Source organism: Cuculus canorus, chromosome 5 (genome assembly GCF_017976375.1).
Source record: "Cuculus canorus isolate bCucCan1 chromosome 5, bCucCan1.pri, whole genome shotgun sequence".
Lineage (NCBI taxonomy): Eukaryota > Metazoa > Chordata > Aves > Cuculiformes > Cuculidae > Cuculus > Cuculus canorus.
This window is the reverse complement of record NC_071405.1, coordinates 64786431-64811090: the sequence shown is the minus strand read 5'-3', so window position 1 is coordinate 64811090 and position 24660 is coordinate 64786431. Positions and strand designations below refer to the sequence as shown.

Sequence of the window (24660 nt, the reverse complement as noted above, 5' to 3'; positions counted from 1 at the left end):
TAATGATCCTTCATGGCAAAAAAAGTTTTTTCAAGTTCGTCTTCTCTCAACATCCAATACCGATAATAAGTTTTTCTATTACTTCTCAGATGTGAATTTAAATAACTAATGCAATAATCCATACAAAATACAGAAATCAATTATTATTTCTTTGAGAATGATAAACATAAGAACGCATCACACACAGTTATGTTCTAGAATCAAAAGCATGTACTTACTTGGGACAGGCCTAAATAGATGGAGACAGTTTCTGAAATGTACAAAAATTTTCCTTCTTGATTTAGTGCAAATACAAATCCATCCAGGGACTACAGAGTAAGGGAAAAAAAAAAAGAATAGATTAATAAAAACCACTAAATTCCAGATAAAAATAGATTCAAAGAAAGACATCACAGAATAATTTCAGCAAAATGTTCTGATTTCTATGAAAGTGTTTTTCATTTGAATCCTTAAGACAATTCTTTATATCTTGTCTACATATTAACAAACAGCATATGAGTATATTACAAAGTTCAAGACTTATCGTCATGCTTGCATCTGCCATTCACTGTAGAAAATTTATCTCATTTGCATGACAGAAGAAATATAGAAAAATAAAATGTTCTTCAATTTTTCACAGGAAGAAACACATAAGGAAAACAAATAACCTTCCTATCAAATAGTACATAAGAAGATCCCCTCCATTCTCCAGAACCAAAGCAGAAAATTTACACTTCCAAAAGCTGAAACCAAGAAAATAAAATCCTGCCATCACTCAAACCACTATGGACCTCAATAATTTGCTAATTAATTGAGGATTACACACACACATACACTTGTGCACGCACACACCATTTTCCTTTTGTGAGACAACAAACAAAGCCAATCAGCAGATTACTGTCAAATATGTTTACAGTTTAAGTCTACAGATATGTTACGAATTTCATCCCTTTGATGTAAAAGTCCAGATCAGATTTCGACAGGTTCAAGTCTTTGAATGTGGTTTCCATTTTAACTGCAAAAATCAAATTACAACTACACAGATTAATTCATACCTTTTGAAACAGGAGTGCAGTTAATAAACAAAGGTCTATAGTCTAAACTGACACACAGAGTAAATCACTGCACATCAAGACGGAAATATACCTCAAGGAATAAGAACACATTTTCACTAGGAAGAAACTACCTTTCATGCACTATATTTGTCTTTACTTTTTTGCTTTTTAAGAGGCTGATTATTCGTAAACAAGCATTCACTATTGCAAAAGTAAAATCACACAATTCCACAAATTAAGAATGCTAAAATAACTAAGAGAATAAAAAAATAACTCAAACATTGGGATGAACAAGAAACAATCCCCTAAAAACCCATCCCATACATCCCCTTGGGGTAAAGGCATATGTAAAGTAAAAATATAACCATAGCATTTGAGCGATCAATCTGGTTTTGGAAGAAAAAATAAGAAATGCACACAAATTTGATGCAGATATATGATGACAAATTCATATAATAATATCACTGCTTTTCAAATACAAAACAGTGATTTCTGAGGGGTCTTATTTTTCCATTCTTCTCCTTCTTGATTAATTTCTAACACGCTACTGGTCAGAATTTGTCTTTGGCAAGCGTTCACCCCTCTCTGATGTAGTAGGTGGTGGAATTAGTTCAAAAATCTGTGTTTTCAAAAAAGAATAAACCACATACTGGAAAACAAACTCTCACTAAAGACACTGCATTAAAGAAAGACTAATTTATATTTATGAATTAATAAAAATGTAAATCTGCATAGATTTGCTTCATGTAAAAACATTTATATTATGCAAGCCATTTATGGCCTCTTATAAATCATCATCATTTCTTTTCAAATGATTAACATCAGTTTCTTGAATTTTAACATCCATAACAGGTGGAAAATTTGGAACAGTGAAATTCGAACTTAGATCCACACGAGGACAATCAAAACCTTTTCACATTTGATCTCCCCCACTATATATAATTTCTTTTGCTACTATCCACTTTCCCCATCACAGAAAGATCAGAAGAGTAAAACTTTAAAGGTCTTGGTTTAAGCTTTCCTGATGCTCTGTACCATGTTCCTTTGAGGAAAGTGGTTTAGTCTTTTGTTAGAAATAAAACTAAGAACCGTCACTGTGATGCCCTGGCCACCGATATATGTTCTTGCTTGAACGCCATTCTCCACGAGCGAAAATAAATTGCCAAACTGAATCAGACTTACGGCCCATCTGCAGTGGTTGGTTTTCCCAGGTCTGACAGGGTGTACCTAGATGCTTCAGAACAATATTTGAAATATCCATAATGGTTATGTAGGTAACGACAAGCCTACTCGAAGTTTCTTTCTAACCTCAGGTTGTTACTAGTTGGCATGACTACCATATCTGCTATTTCTTATAATTATTTTTTATAACTGGTGTGCTCAAGATTTTTTTGTTTTAATCCTTTTATGGTTTTGGCTCAATGATATCTTGAGGAAAGCAGTTTCACAGGTTACTTTTGCATCATACAAAAACAACTTTACTTTTCTCAGATTTTACACATCCAAGCTTTTCGTGCGATCCCCTCGCTATTTCACTCGAGAGCTACATACAGTTGGAACACATTTATGGTCTGTTCTGTTTAGTACACTGCATTACTGTGTAATTATCTGGCATGTCTAGATAGAGTTTTTAAGAACAGCAAAAAGAAAAAATTATCTGAGTCACCGATGCCTTTCCTGCTTCTTCTCTACGCATCATCGTATTTAGAAATTCAGGCATCTTAATGAAACACGAGTTCAAAGCTTTAAGCTCTTATTAGGCAGAAATGTTCTCCTTAGTGTTGTTTTGGAATTGGCTAAAACCAGATTTGCTAGAAAAATATAAATAAAAAAAAGTATCTCAGACCAACACAACTGTACAAAGACATTTCGGCGCTCATGGCTGAAGCTTGGAAAGTCATCAGCAACTGGGAAGACGGTTAAAGTCAGAAGCGTTAGACATCTTAAGCAGTCGCTACTTTTTCGTGCCATTGTCTCTGATTCTCTCCTTTCAGTTAAATAGTTTTAATTGCTTACCCTTTTCTCCTCTTTCTTTCTGGCAGACTGTTCCTTACTTTTGCCTCCCAGTTTTACAAGGAGGTGCTAAGGCGGCACCACTGATGGACTGGCAGGGCCAATGCAGCCCACCCACAACTCCTTTTGTGATTAGTCACTTCCCGGACCATAAAATTAGTTCATTATGCCAACTGAGACTACCAGGTTGTGGTCAGTCCTTCTCTCTCTATTTCCTTTCCCTCCTCCCTAAAATTATGCTTGGGTACAAGTATTGACCAAATTCAGCATTTTGTTCAATAGAGCAAAATCAATAAGCTTATTTAATTGTAATTTGAAAAAGCCACTGATTAATAGCTAACGGAACAGCCAACTACCTCCATGCCCAAAATACAAAAACATTAGAATAAAGACTCCAAGTACTAAGCACAAGTCCTAATATCTATGCAAAATTATAACAAAAATAGGGGGAGAAACCGCCACCTTCCAATGCAAGGCAGTTCCTCCCACCAGTATGAAAAGGCTGAGATGGACCACTTTAGTGACAATGTTGTTGTTCTTATACAGGTCAAACTGTAGTTCTGAAGGACTGTCTCATTCGTTATTCATAGGTATTATTTATGAATATTTATTATTTAAGTAATGCGTGTTGAAATTTTTCAATTTTTCATCAAGCGTGTGTCCTTTCCGCACGCCAAGAGAGCAGCAGACTCCAGAGGAGGTGGCAGGCAACACAACAAAGGTTATGTTACACACCGAAGAAGAGTATGTGATACACTGTATACCACCTATTTACAAACAATTTCGTTTTAATGAGAAATCTCCGGAAGCGTTATTCATATTACCTATGTATAGCTAAGGACACAGTAAATACGAGAAGGGTACTGGATTTAGTCAGCTTTCATATCTCTCTCGTTTTTCTAAAATGAGTGCCACAGTGTAATTTCCAGCCAGAATTTCTCAACGGCTTCACTGTAGTTCAAAGGCAGATAGGATTCAGATGTTTCACAATTATCATCAACTATAATATAGAAACAGAGCCTGCAAAGTTAACAGTTTTTTCATAAAATGTCGTATTTTCATTGAAGCAGAGGCCACGAATGTAAAGGTAGAGCATCTTCTGTTAGGAAAATACTTTTCAGTTAATTTATTTTTTATTTTTATAAATGAAGTTGACTGTCATAAACTCAGTCCTATCTATTGTGGCAGCTGAAAAAGGGTCAGGGTGACCCCAAATGCCAATTTTGAGCACAATCCAATTTAAAGAAGACTGACAACTTCTTGCTTAAACCTACACTTACTGGTTTTATGCAAAATGTGATTAAAGATGAAGTTTCCTAGTACTTTTGATTTCAGAAAATCATTATGTATTATGCTGTTTCAATCACCACAGGCTACTTTTTAATATTTTTTTTTTTTTAACTGCCCACTGTTTTCAACAGGCGCCAATTAAGATTCTGGGGTCAAAGGGTTAATTACATCTTCTTACCCACTATGTAGAATTTTCTGATTATTAACAAAGGTTGGATTAAGATGAAAAAGAACCAACACAAATGTTAATGCTTGCCCCTCCTCGAGAAGATTTATCATAATACCATGCTGAAATCTATATGCTTTCTTCAAAGCTGTCAGAGAATGAAATCTTAAAAGAAACAGTAAAATAAAAGCTTTAAAGACGTGCAAATATCTGATTTATTGAGGTAGCTTTCTATTCCTGAAAACTGTTCTACACTAGCTAGACAGGATTGATATATGATTTTCTTTGTCACACGTTCAGACGACTGAACATGAGCCAGCAGTGTGCCCAGGTGGCCACCAAGGCCAATGGCATCTTGGCTTGGATCAGAAACAAAGTGGCCACCGGGACGAGGGATGTGATTGTGCCCCTATACTCAGCACTGGTGACGCTGCACCTCGAATACTGTGTTCAGTTTTGGGCCCCTCAATGCAAGAAAGACGTTTTGGTCCTGGAGCGTGTCCAGAGAAGAGCAAAGAAGCTGGAGGACAAGTCTTTGGAGGAGCGGCTGAGGGAACTGGGGATTAACTGGGATGGTCTGGAGACGAGGAGGCTAAGCAGAGACCTTACAACTGTCTACAACTCTCCGAAAGGACGTTGTAGAGAGGTGGGTGTTGGTCTCTTCACTAAAGTGATAGGTGACAGGATGAGAAGAAATGGCCTCGAGTGGCGCCAGGAGAGGTTCAGATTCAACATTAGGAAAACCTTTTTCATTGGCAGGCTTATCAAGCACTGGAACAGGCTGTCCAGGCACGTGGTTGAGTCACCATCCTTGGAGGTATTTAAAAGATGAGTAGATGAAGTGCTTGGGGATATTATTCAGTAGTGGACGGGTATAGCTGGACTTTATGATCTCAAAGGTCTTTTCCAACCTAATGATCCTATGATACCAGCAAGTCAAAGTGGTAGACATGAAGAAAGTGAGACTCAGACGTACAAGTCACTAGCTACAGCACCTAGGAATAATAACGCCAATAAAGATAATTTATATCCTCTGACATCAGAATAATAAGAAAATAAGCAGCACAGTTTTTTAACCCAAAATACTAAATTCCTCTTACGGTATTTGTAGAATAGTGGGGGTATTTCCTCTCAGGATATGAAACCCACGGTACTACTTTGACCGAATATGCCCTAATGTATAATGCATCGTACTAAACAGATTTATATTTGTCAGAGGAATTTTGTCCCAGGCATTTTGCATATTCCCACTACAGGCAAATTTAATTCACTGGAGTCTTACTACAGTGTCCTTCTGGAGAATATCCTCATATTTCAAACTATCCATGAAGTCCCTAATTCTTTCTAGTGTATTTCAATGCTGCAAAAAACCCTGTTACCCTGACCTAAACTCCAGTTAGAGTGAAGAATTACCAGTAGGCTACGTTATTTTAATGACAGATTATTTTAAACTAAGCCTTCACCATCTGTTCCACCCCCTAATTATGAATGCAAAAAGAACATATTTCACAATTACATCAGTAAAAAGTAAGATATACATGATTTAAATGCATGCCTGTGTTCTTTGTCCGATGCAGCACGCATCTGTGATGTGTTTCTCATCACTCAGGCTCTGATCAAGAGGTAGGGGCTGGGGAAGGGAATACTCCCCCTGATAAAACAGATTAATTGATATACTAAACTTTTTCCTGGCAAACAGATCATCTTGATTAGAATTTTTCACTGTTATGACATAATGATATTATAACTTGAGCTGAGCATTAATTTGAGGACAAAGCCTGTCACCAATTAGACATACAACATTCAATAACAGCAAAAATATTTCTCTCTTTTTTTATAGAAGAAAGGCAGTATTGGATGCAACTGACATTTACCAAAGCAAATAGTCCCTCTTATAATAAACATATCATTGCATAATTTATTTATTGTGTTACCGCATGGCTCAAAAAATATGATTTACTAAAGCAAGCAACAACAAAGTAAGTTTCATTTCAACATGGGAGTCATTCTTAGATGGGGGGTTAAAATGAAATAAAAGGCATAAATAGTGAAATCTGATTCAAAGCCACAGCGTCCACCTACTGTGCTCTCACTATTAAGATATTGGAGTAATATCCTGCAGCAACACCAACAACTGTACAAAAGCATAACTACTTCTGTGGAAAATCTAACTTTGGGCTTTCACATTTAAATACTATGAGACAACCGAAGTATTATTCCTGGAAATAGGATTTTACCTGGGATGTATTTGATGCACATGAATTAAAAAAAAAAAAGCACCTAAAGTTTAATTATCTACTGACAAAAATCTCTAAAAGCTTTATTCTTCCTTTTCAGTCTTTTTAGTCCCCTACAGAAAACAAAACAGAACAAAAGCCCAAAGAAAATTCAAGTCACAGAACTTATTGCAGCATTCCTTGGGCAACAAGCTTTCTGCCAACGAGTATCTCAGTATCAAACACACAGAAAACCCCATTTTCAGCTCCCATAGCGCTGCCGTTTTTTTCAGTCAGTGTCCACCACGATAGTTACACGGCTACACGACTGTAGACTCCTTGGGAATTAATGACACATATTTGGCACCAAAGCAACGTGTATTTGGCATCAAAACAACTACGGTAAAAAAAGATGAGGTAAGAGGATAAGCTCAAAGGATGTGGTTAGAATGGACTTCGATGCCAGCTTCCTAATTTGTCATCTTCGTGCTCTTTGCTCGTGTGGTCAGGATGCAATTTATGACAACAAGGAAATGCCAAAAAAGAAATGTGTCAATAATAATAAGGAAGTCTGCTTTATAGCTTGAAGCCAAGAAATGAAGAAGGAGAAGTAAACTTTACTGACTCCCTTGATGCATCTTTCACGAGACTTATAGCATACGTATGTTTATGTAACCAAAGCAGCAAAAACTTGCAGGGGCAGATTTACTACTTGATTAGAAAAACCAGATTTTGTTCCATATTAGAACTATTGCAAAAGTAGACAGTGCAGAGGAGAAAAGATTAGAGGCAGGAAAAATGTTTAAAGGTGGCTCTCAGGTTCTTAAGGTGTACTCACACTTCATTCACTGATAATAGATCGACAAATATCAGAGATGAGCCTGAGAATCACGGAAAGATTACAAATCTCTAAGCAACGGGATTTCAAGAAAAAAAATCAGAGATTAAGAGTTTGACAATTTTTTGTATACTAAAGCAATAAATTACTTTTAGGGATCTCTTCCTTGTAGACAGCAATTTAATTTTTTTCTAGAAGGCCATTCTATATTGCTGCAAAATCCCAAAGCACTCTGACTGCATAGAGGAAACTGCACCATGAAAGCTATTAGACTTGCTGAAAAGTTGGCATCACAGTAGGGGAAAAAAAATATCCTTGGGTTATATTGCAATGCTATTAGAAGAGAGAAATAATGAGGCTTACTAATGTGAAAAAAAAAATATAATAATCCAGGACAGACGGCTTGCACTATTCTATACCCAGTTTATCACAGAATTTTTTTTTACCCACAAACCCCTTCGTACAACATTCAGACCACTGAATCAATGCCACAATACAGATAAGAACAACAAAACTGAGTTACATGATAAAAGCCAGATGATCTTTAATTATCTCCATGAATTTTTTTTGGTCAAGCACTTGCACTGTTTTGCTATATCCTCTATATCTGTGCTCATCATTATGCTTCTGTTTGATTAACTGATCTAAATTGCTGGGCTGAACTGCTGAAATTCTTCAGGCAGGTTTTCATGTAGAAGACACACTTGTGTGCATCAAAGGAATTAAACTATTTGTTAGAAGTGGTAGATGCTTTAGCTGGTATAGCATTAGCTCTGTTAAAGTCAGATTATAAATATATATTATAAATATATATTATAAATATATATTATAAATACATATTATATATATTTATATTAAGATATAGACTGTCCGATGACCCGCTACAATTAGAACCTTTGGGATTGCTTTTCAGTGATGGTGAGGTGGCAACACCTCTTGAGTAAACTATTTTAAAAAGTGAGTAGTACCTACTAGTGAGAGATAGGAAGTATGAGTTTACTTTCTTTGGGAACAAGCAGAAAATGGTAAGTGATACAGTAATCTTTTGCATGAAATGCCGACAATTTTATAGTAGTTTTATTGCAAGAAGTTCAGCAAGCTGCACTTTCCCTATGTTTGTATTAGTGGCTTTCAGCCTGTGGGTTTCCATCCGACTGATTTCAGCCTGAACTACTCAAACTGAAAACGGAACTATTCAACAGCCTGAACGATCTGAACTATTAATTCTGAACAACTTCAACCTGAACTATTTGAGAGGGCTGTGAAAGGTAACTGAGAAAAGTAAGCTTACTGCTACAGACTCAAATTCACCACACAGTATTTAAATCGCCAATGGACAATTTTTGGAATTCACTGGTACGCACACAAAAAGGTTAACAATTGCTGTTCTCATTGACAAATGCTATTTTTCATTACCCATTCTTCTGCATAAGTGATTCATTACTAAAACAAAACACTGATTTACGTTAGTACATGCTAAACTAACCACTGCTGAAAACCTCTGAAGTTAAAATCTTACCAGGCAGAATATTTATGCTCCGTTGTTTCTATTCTCTTTTCTGAGAGGAGGGCTATATATATTAGTGTAAAGAAAAACGGAGAAAAAGGACTCCTGAGGGAGGGATTCAACACTGTCGCACTTAATTAAAATTCAATTTTGTGGGAGTTGTGTATTAAAGCACTGACCTTTCATCTTTATGATGCCAACTCCTGATGAGCTCCTACCCTTCAATTACATAGGATTCCTAGTGTTGGTTCCAGACTGTTTGGACCGCAGACCGTGATGCTAATAACTGCATGACATCTAACACAATCAACAATATCTACTTAGGATGAGACTTCTCATACAGAGATTGCTATGTATCTCTTACCTTGAGAATATGGTTGCTTCGGACTCTGGTAGCAGTAAGTATTTTTGTGAATTTAACTTCTTCCAAAGCTGCAAGTTTAAAGCTGTTTGGTTATTTCTGAATATTTCAGAAATATTCAGAAATATTGAATTTCGATTCAGTTTATGTAAGCTCCATTAAATTTGATCTTATATTCATTGTATGTCTGCATGTTTGGTTCGCTTTTCTTTCAATCTACATGACCCGACACTATGTGAAAGTAATTAGATAAAGGTACCTAAATGTCTGTTGTCCCAAAAACCTAGGTGAAAAAAATATAGGGGAAAAAATCTGATACAGAGAAAACTGCACTCAAAAGAACATCTGCACTCAGTAGGTACTCAGATGCTTTGGTGATGGATCCTGGCCATGGCTTGCTACAATTAGACCTCTACCTCAGAACTGAGTACGTGTGTTCTCACTTGCATTACACAGTTTCATACATACGATGTAGAGGGGTTGTTCTCAGGGAAGAACAGGATGAGGGGCCTATGTTTAGCATATTTAATCTATTAGACGGCAGTACAGACAACCAAAATAGACTTGAACAAGAAACTGAGTTGTTTGCCTAACGTATCATTCTGATTTATAACGTTCTTGAAAGAAGAACATGTTGAGAATACTTTATAGACAACGTAATGTAGAGATAAGTACACAGAATATTAGGAACAAATCCAAAGTTTGCTCAATCCAGTGCTGTTTCTAACTGTAACCTTGGCAGATAGATGGTAAAAAAAGAGACACCTGTGTTCCTATCTTCAACCTTCTATCCCATGCTGTAATGCAAAGAAAATCAGCTAAGAATTCCTCCAGCTGCCATTAATTCTTGTACTAATGCAGGAGATCCGTTTGCTATACCAGTTCTTCCTCCACCTCTGGGAGAGCGGAGCAGTTCCACAGATGCCCACTCTGAAGTCTTCTAGGATCCATATACAGCTGGACTAAACTAAAGCAGACATTTGCTTTTCCAGTAAAGACTGGTATATAAAAGCCTCCAGAAATGTTACTGCCACTTGACCCCTTTGTCCTGCGATCTCTGAAACAAGAAGAACCTGGACTGGCATGACACACAACCTGCTAGCTGTGAAGTATTAGGTTTACAAGCCCATATTAAAACAAAAAAAGACCCAAATTATAGAAAACTATAACCCTTTGAGGTTTGGATTGTGCAGTGGTTTTTCCAACTTTGACATTAGTTTCCTCTACTCTGCACGTCTTTGTCTGTTCTACTAACAGCATTCCAATCCATGGCTAGTTTTTTTACTAGATTTGACAGCGGACAGAGATCTCAAAGAAATTCCTACAGGTTTGGTGAAAACAGATTGATAACAGAGATAAGAGCCCTTGCAACAGTAAAAGCCGGACTATGAGTTCTTGTAGTATTACACATAACAAAGCAGAGACCTTACAAATGCCCTGAGCACTACAAAAGTCTCAGCAAGGCTGTATTGTCTTAGACAAAAAAGCCAACAGAAGACAAGATGGAAATCTACAGAAAACTACGCTGTGCTATACTGGTACCCATAGACGAACTGGTTTCCATTCACCCATCTCTGCATTTAAGAACCAGAAACACAGGCTTACTGCAAATATGTGGGACTAACAGAGGAACAATCAATTAACTTCCTGAAACAAGTTAGAGACTTCATTAATAATAGAAATATTTCAAAATCTTCCCCTGAAGTAATTATACACCACATCTGCATTCTACACAGTAACGTTGATATCTCTATGCGGGGCTGCAGTACTTCCTTCAAGGGTTTTGAGGCTGCAGTGCTTCACTTCAGAAGCAAGGAATGCTCATATATGTGAAAATCAGTTATCCTGCAGGAACTGGAGGTCTGGTCCTGAATGATTTCAGGAAACCAACCCAGTTTGCCACTAGAAAACACCATTGCTACGTTGACCTTCCACTTCTGTTTCACAGCTGGAATATGAGACCAGGTGACCAGATGGCATGTAGCTCTGCCATCAACAGGACTCTAACCTCACCCCAGGCTGTGAAGAAATAATAGTTTTCTCCCTCCCTTTCTCCCTTGTTTCCTTACCTTTTTTTTTTTTTCCCCTGAGCTAACCTTTAATGCCTGTGTAGGTAAAGATAAGTATGGATTTTGCTGTTTACCAGCTCATTGCATAAATTCAAGCATATCAACAGCACAGAGCAGCTCTTTCAGTGATAAAGGTTTATGCTCTTTTTAAAATACAAGCTAATATATTATAGTGGCACCTCTGACTGCTGTGATAATTAAGGGTATGTTTGTGTTTTCATAATAAAATCCTGTTTTCTAGGATTTTAGAAGGAGCGAGTAGGTTATGACCTGTCCATACAGCACCAGCCGAAGCCAGAAACTCAAGATTTCAACCAAGAGTATGGTTTTTTTTTTCCCTTTAAAGGCAGTTTCACAATAACCATGTGAAAATGCTCCTCTGTATTTTTACCACAGGGTTTTAGTGTGCAGCCACAATATCATGATGTGCCCTTAAGGGGTCGCCTGAAGCAGCTGCAGCATAAAGTATCAATAACCTGCACATCAAAAGGTGCTCAAGATTTTCTTGACACTGCAGAGTACAGAAACTGTTGGTTGTGCCAATAATCCATGTACCACATTATCTAAAGAGCCCCAAATAAGTCTTGACACCACCAATCCTAATGATATTTATTGCACATGTCAACAATCCATATATTGTATCCTATGTCCCAGGTAGGAACTGACATTATTGCTCTGCGCTGTTACGATCTGTTTCATTCCAATTTGTAACAGACCTGAAGGTTAAAGTCTCTCCCTAAGATGGCTGTGGTAAAACTGCCTTCATCAATGGAATTGATGAAAGAAAACTCCTCCTCTTGTCAAATGTTAGCACCATTTTCCTGTTATGCAGAACCACACAGGGAAAATCAAGGAAACATTTCTAATTTCTTCTCACTATGATGCTTTAAACTGTATGAGTGCAGCATCCTAGCTTTCCCTGTTTCCATTGTGGTATTTTTCTTCTTTCTGCACCATTAAAAAGTCACATGTATCTGCAATTGTCTCCTGCCTTGAGCAATGTTGTCTCTTAGACCCTAAACAATACCTTACATGTTTGCTTGGTTGTCTAAATTGCAGGCAGTTGTCATCAGTTCTCTGGGCATCTTTATTGTGCAGTTCTGAATTCTTGTTCCTGCTACCTGGGGGTCCTGGAACATCGCATTTTGATGTCTCTTCTCACTGATGCAGTGTACTTTCAAGTCTTACTTGTGGACATCAATGATAGAACTTCTAGTGCAAATTTAATTTCACAGCTTTTGTAATAAATAGGTAGGTAGGTAGGTAGGTAGGTAGGTAGGTAGGTAGATAGATAGATAGATAGATAGATAGATAGATAGATAAGAATTTCCTCAAACATTTTATTTGTCCCAGTAGCTCCTTTTCCTCTGTATCTTCCTCCCTTTCCTTAAGTCACTGGAAAAGCACATTGTGCCAGAATCAAATAGAATCATAGAATCAATGAATTGGCTTCAAAGGGATCTTTAAAGATTGTCCAGTCCAACACCCCCCTGCAGTAAGCAGGCACATCTTCAACTTAATCAAGCAGCTCAAAATCCCATCCAAACTGACCTTGAATGTTTCCAGGCTTGGGGCATCTATCACCTCCCTCAGCAGGACGTTCAGTTTTTCACCATCCTCAGCGTAACTGTTTTTTTTCCTTACATTTAGGATAAATCTATCCTCTTTTAGTTTAAAACCATTACCCTTGGTCCTATCAAATAGGCAACTATATACTTTCAGTGCTTTTTATACTGCTGTGTCAATGTTTTTCCCATTCGGATTCTATTCTGTTACCATGCCCAAATGAACATGCTGCCTGACAAACAACACAGAAAGCAGCACAGATAGACTTCTGCATGTAAATTTGGCATTTTAATTGGCAGCAAGTCTTCCAACTTAAAATAAATAAATTTAAGTGGTCATGCTTTAACGAGTTCCGACACTTATCTGAATTTCTTCAATCTGTTTTCAGTCACTATCGTGAAAAAGAAATGGTGTTTTATCAGTCCTTCTCTGATTCTGGTTTGAAACCAGATGGGAAAGAGCAGAAGCGCGCACACACACATACTAACTGCAACAGAAATACAACCAAATGTTTTCCACATCTGAGAAGATTGTTTGAATTCTGACTAGGGTTTAAAATCAAAACAGCATTTTCAACCTAGTAGTGTCCTTAGCAGGATTACAATTCAAATTGCTAGAGGTGATTTCCTATGGTACTCAAGATTGTTTGCATTTCTAAACCATGTTTTTTTAGCAGAAAATAAAAAAAAAAACACACCAGATTGCTTAGAAATTCAGAATGCTTTTTGACCCTAAGAGGTGGACATTTGTGGTGTATGAAACTTTAAATCATCTTTGTTTGAAACTGCAATATATCTTGCCATATGTTTCTAGCTAAACGTTGTTGGAATAAAATTCTCCCTCAAAAGCTTCTTGTGCCATTTCCCAATCCTGCAGTGAAGTCACTATGCCACCCACTGATATCACAAACTAGTATTAAAATTATTTATGAAAAATCATATAATAGAACATATCTGGAACTGGAATTTCTAATTAGGCACATATAAGAGAAAGAAAAACCTGACAAAAGCCAGTTTGGCAAACATATTGAAAGTATCTACAAACTACAGATATTTGAAATTAGTGTCCCAAATTTAAATATCAAATTCTGCTTACTGCTGACTCCTAAAGCTCTTACTAATGCCCAAACTAGCTCCTTCCGAGGAATGTCATCCTTTTGGTACCAAAACTTAACTCAACGCAGAATCAGCGTTTCCTAAACCACCCTGATCTGAAACCAAACCAAACCCAAGATCTCGACGATTCATATATTTGCTATTGCCTTTATTCCAAATAAAACAGGCTTCAGAGATCCCTTTGTGATATGTTCATTAAGATGTGCAGAGAGATCTGCAGATAGTCTACAGGCCTTAACATCAAAATGGATTAGATAAAAACACAAAGTATAGGTTAAAATCACTGCAGATGGCAGATCCATTGCATACAGATTGGAAAGCGTTCCTAGAATCTGTGAAGGTAAACTGAAAGATTTTTGCTGTTGCTAAGAAAGAGAAATCTAAGCTGTATAAACATGGTAAAATTAATTATTTGATTAAGAAAGCTACAGGAAAGAATTTAAATGCACTGAACCAAAATGAAATGCCAGAATTTAGGCTGAAACTTTATCATGAACTGGGAATTTCCAGAGACAAACTATTAATACATACTATAGACATGCTGGATTTGGAGCAAATACATACAGAGCTATCAATATTTTGTGGTTCGCGTACAAAGTTACACTGCTGTCTGTGACCTACACTAACTCTAGTCTATACATTACAAGTAGTAATATTTAAAAATTCACAATTATTCAACTACTTAAAAGCTCTTTCCTATTACACACTAAAATGTTATGCTCCTTGTACAAATGATATCACAGCATAAACTGTTCTTGCAAATATTACAGCTTTAAATAGCATTCACTATTTGTAAATGCTTGTTGAACACAGCAGGTGGCAAAATGATTTAGCATCATGAGCAAATACATATGGTTGCTTGAACCCAAATTTTAGAGCAGATAAACCTATTTTCTGGTTCTTTGTTTAATGGAGTAGAAACGAGCCAAAAGGCAGCTAAACCATTGTACATATTCTGGCAACTCACTGCTTCGAGTGAACTTTCTCATATGAAGTACTGTGCTTAAAACAACATAAAAGCAAATCACAGTTCTCACATATTCAATGAATGGCTCATCTGCAATATTTCCACTTACAGTTTTCAAGTAGTATTGTGCGCTATGGGGAAAAAAAAAATACAAAGGTAAAAGCAAGAGCACAGTGTTATGTAGTCTAAAATCAACAGACAGAGGACATTAACCAAGAGGCTAATAAAAAGATGCTGCCCTAGACAGTAACATAAAGAGCCCTGATATATTTTTCTTTTCAAAAATGCTATTCCTTATGCCAATTTTCCCTTAGCACTGCAGTAGTTTCTCTGTGTATATAAACGTCATCTTACTTTTTTTGTCTTCTTCCAATTTTATGTTTGCATTTTATTTTCTCATTTCCTTCCTGCTACTCCCCTGTTTCTCTTTACTAGCTTGATGTTTACACAGACCTTTACTAGAACTGCAGGGTTTGGAGAGATCCCATTTTTTTTTCTTTGTTGTAATGCCCACATTTTTTTTCCCAAAGAAAAGATAAGTTTACCCAGAAAAATAAAAAGCTAATACAACCTTTTGCTCATCAACAAAGTATGTCTTGTTGTAGCCAGGAATAAGTTAATAAAACGGGGAAAAAGCTTAGTGGCTTAAAGAAAAAAAAAACCCTCCTTGGGGTTATGAACGAACAATGTTGTTTTTTCTTCCCAGCGTGCAAGGATTTAATTAAGTGATAACAGTCACCTTGGGGTGGCTGCACAAGGCAATAATATCTAGGTGAAGAAAAATGCTGAAGAGAGTTGAGTACAGTCAATTTATCTTCAGAGAAGGCAATAAATGAACAAAGCATAGGTATTTGGCTGATTGTTTTGGAATGTTTCCATTACTGATAAACATCAAAAAAAAAAAAAAAAAAGGACAAAGATTTGGTATTTTCAGCATCTGAAATGTATTAAATACAGAAAGAAATGAAGGAATAAATCAGTGTGAGGTCATATCCTAGAGTTCTAATTGCAAATGCTTTGGTAATTATTCAAGCTAAATATAGAACAAGGGAATTTTAATGTTGACACAAAGGATAGAAATACAGCTGAGATGTGTATTTATAGCAAACACAAAACACTGCATGAGTTTCACTCTGGAGAAAAAAATTGGTAAGTGTAGATGGAAAGAAGTGACATGTATTATACAAATATATGCATCTTCATGGCCAGCCACCCAAATTCAAGGATTTAAAAACATGTTTGCAGGAGCTCTTCAGGAAACAAGTAGCAAGCTCAATTATCCATAAGCCTATGTTCTGCCACCCTCATATGCAGAGAAATAGACTTGTGAGAAAAAGCAACATGAAGCGCAGAGGAAGACTACCAGGAGCCAACATTCTCCTTTACCACAAAGCTGCAAACAATTTGCTTTACATTATTTCCAACATGCAGTTTGAAAGGAATACAAGGGCTCTCCTTGGGGAAATCGATGCATGCAAAGAGGTCTGAAAGCTATGTACCGTTTCCAGTAACAGTAGTCTTCCAAAACTTAGTACAAGTTGGAGCACAGCGACAACATTTGTTAGCAAGCGGCATGACTGGCCAAAGTCTCTGCCAAATGGACACAAATCACGCTCAATATGGATAATGGGAGAAACAGCACAAATATCAACAATCTTTGGGATTCACCATATTCCTTTGTCCTTCTCAAGTTGGAAACACTCATTTTACCTTTGATTTTGATACTTTTCCTGAATCCATCTCCAGCATTGAGGGAATTGATAGCTATTTCCCTGAGTGTACAGAAGGGTTAAATACTCCTCACCCACATACTTCTGCATGAAGACGATGAAACCTACAGAGAATTGTTTTTAACTGCGTGGGCAGATATTCCTTCAGAGAAGGAACAAGTCAATAATGAATGGCTCACATAGAATTCTGAGACAAAATACGAAATACGTGTGTACGTGTGTGAGTGTGAGAGCAGGCAATCATGTGTGAATTTAAATAGAAAAATTAATTTATGACAAACATAGAACATTTTGAATTTGAACAAAAATTTAAACCAAATTCCACTAAGTTACCCCATTATGACTTTTAGTGTGTCCAGATGCAGCATTTAAATAAACATTGCTTTTCAGGGCCCATCTTTTCAAGGCTCTGTAAGTAAGACCTACATTAACAACTGGTCCCACTGCAGTTACTTTCCTCTTAAAAGCAATATGCCCTTTAAAAGTACTTTCTGAATTACATACAGACATCCATTTCCCAACTAGAGGAAACTGCAGGTTTACCACCTGCCTGTAGCTGTTTTTTGGCCCAGGTAGTGTGATTCCAGCAAACACTTATCCCAAATTACAACTGCATCCTTATTGATTATCTCCATTAGGATGCTAGGGATGAACTTACATGAAGATTATCCAGATCTTCAGGTCAAGATTGGGACACATGGCACTAAGATCTCTCTTTCACGTTGTTCAGCAGTGGACCATCTTTTTCAGGCTGCCAATCCAAGACCTATTCTGAGCTCCACAGGGAACAAAAAGGTGTGGGCTTGGCTTGCCATAGAATATAGACAAGTGACTACTCAATACATCTTAAAAACTTCCAGTGCAAAAGCATTGTTTTTAAAACTGTTTAAATCTGATCAGTAAGACTGATGTTTAAACTTTTGTTTTGTCTGAACTGCAGAGCTGTTGAAAATGAATATAATTAAATGGAATTACTATTTTGAATGGCTTATGTTCATCTAAGTCCTTTTATTTTGCACAAATTACCTCTCAGAAGTTCTAAAAATGCTACCAGAAAGCCCAGTATTAGGAGGCAGTGGCCACTGTAGCCTTCTGGAAGGCTCAAAGTCTAATGCCAGAGGACTACAAGAGCCCATCTTCATTACTTTGTTTATTGAGGGAGCTGCTATCGAATCATTTGAGTGCCTTAAGTTACCTTCACATATACCATGGTTACAGACAACACCAACCCTTCTAAATTACCCTGAGATCATTGTTTTTTAGAAAGTCTGCAAGCACCTATAACCAAATATACAGAGCAGAAGTTTGGGGAATTTTTTACATAACCAAGAGGGAAAAAATCATAGAATCAGATGGTTGGAAAAGACTTTTGAGATAATCAAGTCTAACCATACCTGTCCACTACTAAACCATATCCCTAAGCACTTCATCTAACTGTATTTAAAATAACCTCCAGGGATGGCGACGAACCACACCGGCCAGACTGTTCCAGTGCCTGATAACTCTTTTGGTGACAAAATTTTTCCTAACGTCTAATCTCAACCTCCCCTGGTGCAACTTAAGGCCATTTCCTCTCATCCTGTCACCTAACACCTGGGAGAAGAGACCAACACCCACCTCTCCACAACCTCCTTTCAGGTCGTTGTAGAGAGCGATAAGGTCTCCCCTCAGCCCCCTCTTCTCTAGGTGAAACAACCCCAGTTCCTTAAGCTGCTCCTCATAAGACTTGTTCTCCAACCCTTTCATCAGCTTTGTTGCTCTTCTCTGGACACACTCCAGGACCTCAATGTCTTTCTTGTAGTGAGGGGCCCAAAAATGCACACAGTATTTGAGGTGCAGCCTCACCAGTGCTTGAGTACAGGGGCACAATCACTTCCCTGGTCCTGCTGGCCATGGTGTTTCTGATCCAGGCCAAGATGCTACTTCTGACCTGTATTCCACTGGCTGTCAACTAACACTCCCAGGTCCTTCTCTGCCAGGCAGCTTTCTAGCCACTCTTCCCCAGGGCTGTAGCACTGCATGGGTTTTCTCTGTTGCAAATGCAGGACTTGACACTTAGGCACATTAAACCTCATACCGTTGGTCTCGGCGCATTGATCCAGCCTGTTCAGATACCTCTGTAGCGCATCCCTACTCTCAAGCAGATCAACGGTTCCTCCCAACGATACAAACCATATTTTTGACTGAGAAACAAACAATTCCTGATAATGTTAATGGAGGTTTAAAACTGATGCTTGAAGGATCGTATCAAAGAGTATAACCCGGGCATTAGAAAAGTTGTATGTGTTCACACATCATAAAAAAAAAACCCTAATTGTTTTCTGTCTTTAAAAACAAAGAAACGGCCCACTCCTGCACCACATGTTTAGAGGCCATAAAAAAATGAAACTGTTTGTTTTTTCATTAGTCAGTTGGCACTCACTCTTACCTGATGCATGCTGACTACATGCATGCACGAACACATACACACATGCATCTCTACAGATGTATATGAAAATATTGCAATTAAGACTAATACACATGCTAGAACCAGAGACAGACTGTACAGACTCTATTTGAGAACACCATCAAAGTCAGTTGGCGCTTTGGTATTTGTCCTAATGAGAAGAAAAGATGGTGAGAGTTCTACTAAGCTGCTATTTTGGATCCAGTATTTCTGCTAACTCCAGACAAGATGATGAGGCTCACTCATCTGATTATCGAGCCTTTATTTCCAGATGATTTCACAGCACTGGTTTCTGTTTGTCTATTCAACCATCTGATCTATTCAACTACCCAACTGATCAGAAGAAAAAAATGTGTACAACTCATCTAGAAGACGCATGCTCATTTGTTTGGCCTTTCTGGAAAGTTGCTCCAGTATCTGTCTTTGCATAAGAGTATTATTGATGTTCCTTTGCAGGTCACCTCTGAAGAGACCAATGAACAGTCCTGTACCTTTTACTACATAAATACGAGGAACATCTAAAAGCAAGTGCAAAGACACGAAAATTACCTGCCTGTAGATTCAGGAAAAGCACATACACCTCAATTCACATTCAACAGATTTTATTCACAAACAATTAAACACTTATATTAAAAAGAGAAACGATTAAGTGTTGCACAAACAGTGGCCAAGGTTCCCTTTGCCAATCATCACAGAAGTTTTGCACTATCACAGAGATGGGACAAACAGTTTTTCAAACTCCAGCACGCTGAACTGAAATACAATGTTATTTTTCCAAGCATGATCTAGAGGTGTTTGTAAATGCCGGTCCTAAAATCGATGCTGTATTGCAACGGCCAGAAAATAATAAGAAAATGTGATTACTTGGGTACTAGTTTTATTTACTTTTTAGAGCTCCTTTATGAGAGCTTTGAGGTTCTTTTTATTCTTCAAATACAAGAAACTGTACTTAAACACGTACTAGAAATGTGTACTAAAATTTGACTTAACAGAATCAAAAATGCTCTATAAATGTTTCCAATTAAGGTGTGACATTAACTACAGGATCAGAGTATTGGTCCTAGAATTCAAATCCAAAATTCATTTTGAGTGTGATATTACACACTCACTGTTCTTTATGTCTGCCCATTCTCTTTCCTTTTTATGTTATCTTTTTAACAATTATTGGAAATTCATAGGGTTTTTAACATGTTACACTCAGACTGGGTTGTTTTCCTGAACTAGTTGGTTTTTTTATCATCTCCTCCCGTAATTCAGAATATTCACCTGTTTTGAGGTACTACAGCACCAGATCAAGCTCACAACTTTGGGGCCTCCTGGCTACCTTCAGAGAATTTCTCATGAATCCAAGAGAGTGAAACCTTGGAGTGGGTTCCAGAATGTGCTAGAAGGAGATGGATTTGATGGATTTGAGGGACTGAAAGGAGAGAGATTTCAAGGTCTAACAAAAAAAACCAAAAAACCAAAACCCACTCAAAACCCACCAAAGTACAAAAAAAAAAAAAAAAGAAAATTGAGAGTGGAGAATATAGGAGGAAGAACAAGCCAAAGCTTGGAAAAACGGAAGATTTAATGGTTATAAAGTAAGCAATGGGGGAAAAAGGACAGCAAGACAGACCAACAAGCACTGAAAATACAACAGGAAGAGTGAAAACATGCAAGAGAAAATAGAATGCATTGAAGAGGAGAAGGTTGAAGAAAAAGCAGGAGAAAAACACTAAACTGCACTTCTGGTAAATAATTTCTTATGGTGAATGTCTACCTATTGCAGACTGCTGTGTGAATACACAGGTGTACCATCCAGAAGTCATTTGGTGTTCCAAACACTGCCAGGAAAATAAATAATATCCTCTTCAGAGCAGCTTACAGGGCAAAGGCACGAGTAAGGACACATACCACTTGATAAGTGTCTGAAGTGAAGCACAGATGAAGGAGAAGGATTTCATTTTCTCTGAAGGATCTTTTTCTCAACTTTTTACATTAGTAACCTTTTTTCTGCAAGGGATAACTTTTACCTTTTGCTTACAATGACAGATACAGCCTCTGGAAAATGCTAGATTGCAAAAAATGATAAATTTTCCAACATTATCTTACCGTAAGAGACTACCCCTGGACATATCTGCACATCATTTTGTTCTTCCTCTTAGAAATTGCTTTAGACTTCCAGCAGCATTTAAATTATTGCCCAAAATTTCTAGCTGTGTGAATCTGTCCCAAGTTGACAGTCCAAGGCACGGCCTTGAAAAAGACTTCCGCATGCAAGTCAAGATAAAACATTCTTAAAGTACCCTGCTCTTACAGTGATCAACACCGGACAGCTGACAGCAGAAAATATGAAGTCATTCAGTATGAAAATCTGCTGTCACAAAAAAAAAAACCCCTTCTCCTTACAAAGATCTCAAGAAATACTCCTATATGAAACATAAAGAACAGTGAGTTCTTTATGAGTTTCACACTTGAAACGAATTTTGGATTTGAATTCTAAGACCTACACTCTGATCCTGTAGCTAATGTCACACCTTAATTGGATTCCACTATGCAATTCTATAACTGACCAATCAGCCAAACATGTCTAACTTAGAACTTCCAAAATTTATACCAGAATATCTTTATTTTCTTCCAGAAATATGTTTGCAGTTATCAAGGCAAAAAACACATGTATCTACATTTGTCTACATCCACATCATCTTCTGTGTGGGATCCAGACCTCTATAGATCCACAGGCTTGTCAAGCAGTACAAAATAAATGTCCCAGAGACTGCCTTTATAGGCTTCCTTTTTTCTATCATTCATCCAGTATGTAATATTTATTATTTATTATTAAAGTGAGCTTGACACTCCACTTTGATCAGCAACTGAGTGCATACTATCTGTGGAAATTTACCACTACTAAAATCTGTAATATTTACAAATAAATATTATCTCAGACTGTTAAGTAGGTCTATAAACATTCCATAGTAATAAATGGATGCAGGACTCCTGGCTTTATTCAGTTACGCTTGTGAATGTCAGAAGTGACAACAATATAAGGAAATTAGTTAATTAGGGCAAAACTTGTGCAATTTAAAAAGGAATTAGTATTGAGAATCCCCGTCCACTTCTGACATTGCTGCACAATTTGTTAACCAACACTTTCCTTGGTAATATATATATGATGACGGCTACATGTTTCCCCCAAACGGATTCAACCTACTCACCTGGTTTATAATAAGAATGAAATGGGAGCAGTAGAAATCAATCCGTTAATATGAGGAAATAAATTTAACGTGGTTTTGGAAGGACATCCAGTCATTGTACCCAATATGTATACGCTATTGAGTCTCTGAGAACACTAGTGGGAAACTTACGGGACTATTTTTTTCCAGCAATCAGAATGCATCAATTGCAAGGAAACAATCCTCACCTAATGTACTCCATGTGAGCTGCAGGGAAGATTTTTCTTTTCCTCATCTTCCCTGTTGGATTTGCTAACTGACATGGTAAGTACTAAGATTAACTAGAAAAATATTGACCAGCACAGAAGGAAGTTAATTTTGGAACAGATTACTGCGAAGTATAACATAGACTAAAAGTATAATTTTTTAGTAAATTACTTCTTTACAAAATTTATTTTAAAATATTCGAGATTTTACATTCTTTTTCATTTATGGAGCAGCATACCTTCCATTCTGCAAACGATCTTAGTTTTGTTACTTCTATGGTGTTAGTTGCAGGCTGAATTTCTCACGCAATTCAGTCAAACTGATTAAGCTGTTTTGAAAAGTGTTGTGGGGACACTTTTACCTTGCCTATGTGAAAAAATTCTTCTGATCTTTTTCTTTAGACTGTTCTGTTCAAACCTGCTCTCGAATTTAACCAAGTTACAAATCTTTGAATAAAACTCCCAATTTACACACACCTTGTAGAAATTGCACCTCTAATTGAATGAGGTCGATGGTATGTCACAACCAGAACCAACAACTTGTAGTTGCCTGATCACATACCTTCCAGTGCTCTGTCCCGTAGCCTGGAGGAGGAGGCTCCCTCGTCTGAATACAAAGGATCTATGATCCAAGTGGTGGATGAAGAAACAGAATGAGGCAAAGAACTGTAGTCTGACAGGGAAACAGAGTCACTTGATTGAAGGAAAGACACTGGCATTAGGAATAAGTACACTTATTAGGAATAAGTATAGGGATGACTCTAGGACTGGTTAGTCTAGGAAGATCTGGGCTACTGTCATAATCAGAGAAAAGTAAAGAACTTCAGGTTGTCTGGTCCAAATTTAGAAGGCTCTGAGTATGCTTTGATATGAACCAATATGGCAAAGAAGGAGTTAAGAAAATGGAACGAGATCTGTAAAGTAGCTATGGTGCCTATAGAGGATCAGGACTGGTAAAGAGATTAGAAATGGAGCTGGTGGGAAATACTGTCAGGGGAGACACTGGGAAGATAAATATTGGAAAGGGGAGAAAAGACTAGAGGAGACAAGCTTAGACTATTAAGAAACCATGAAACAGAACTAAGAGATATTTTCCCACTATAGCAAATTTCCCTGCAAAAATTGGAATCACTCCCACAAATCCTGATTCCCACCATTCTTCTGCTACCAGTAAAGCTGGGAAGGTCATTGGAAAATCATATGAACGTCGAATAGCCTCAGCACATGAGGATCATCGAGTCCAACTCCTGACTCCACACAGGTTTGCTTCTTTAACCTAGAAGGTAAACCGGATTTCCACAAGAGTTGTCAAAATGCCTCTTGAACACCAGCAGGCTCGGGGCTGTGACCGCTTCCCTACGGAACTTGTTCCACTGCTTGACCAACAGTCAGTGAAGAACTTTTTCCTGATATCTAATACTCTCCTCCCCTCGTGATGGTGCGTATAGAGGAAATATAGTAATTTCTTTTTGTTACTCTGTTCAAATAGCTAAAATAAATGTAATTAACTTAAAACTATGCATGGACTATGAATGTTAAAAACTTAAAACTACATTTGAACTACATTGGTTTCAGCAAGACACCATCTTTCTGACCTTTTTGTTTTCATCAGTAGATCATAAGAAATTACATCCAGAACAATGAAAAAATAAAAGCATTACGATTGCGAAGTTGAGCATTGCAAAGCAAAAACCCATTCCACTCGAATTCCTGCCTCATTTATTGCGTGTGATAGATAATGCTGCCTTAATGAACAGCTATTTGATATTTTTTGTCTCCTTAGTGTTCAATGTGTGGCCTTAGGCCTTATTTACTGCATTCTATGCAAACCATGCTCTGAAGACAGACTTATAAGGTTCCTTGTGGGTTTTTCTATGAGGCTGATCACTATAGCATCTGAGTGCTTCATAAACATTAATTT

The 24660-nt window shown here is 37.3% G+C and overlaps 1 protein-coding gene across 4 annotated transcripts in view; it reads right to left on the bottom strand.

The window, feature by feature from the left end:
* NPAS3 (neuronal PAS domain protein 3) overlaps positions 1-24660 on the bottom strand; it is a 605022-nt gene that overhangs the window by 183851 nt on the left and 396511 nt on the right. For all 4 annotated transcript variants that reach the window (XM_054068725.1, XM_054068726.1, XM_054068727.1 and 1 more), the window contains one exon: positions 219-308. In XM_054068725.1, coding sequence (XP_053924700.1) covers positions 219-308 — 90 coding nt within the window. The remainder of the gene's footprint in view (positions 1-218; positions 309-24660) is intronic.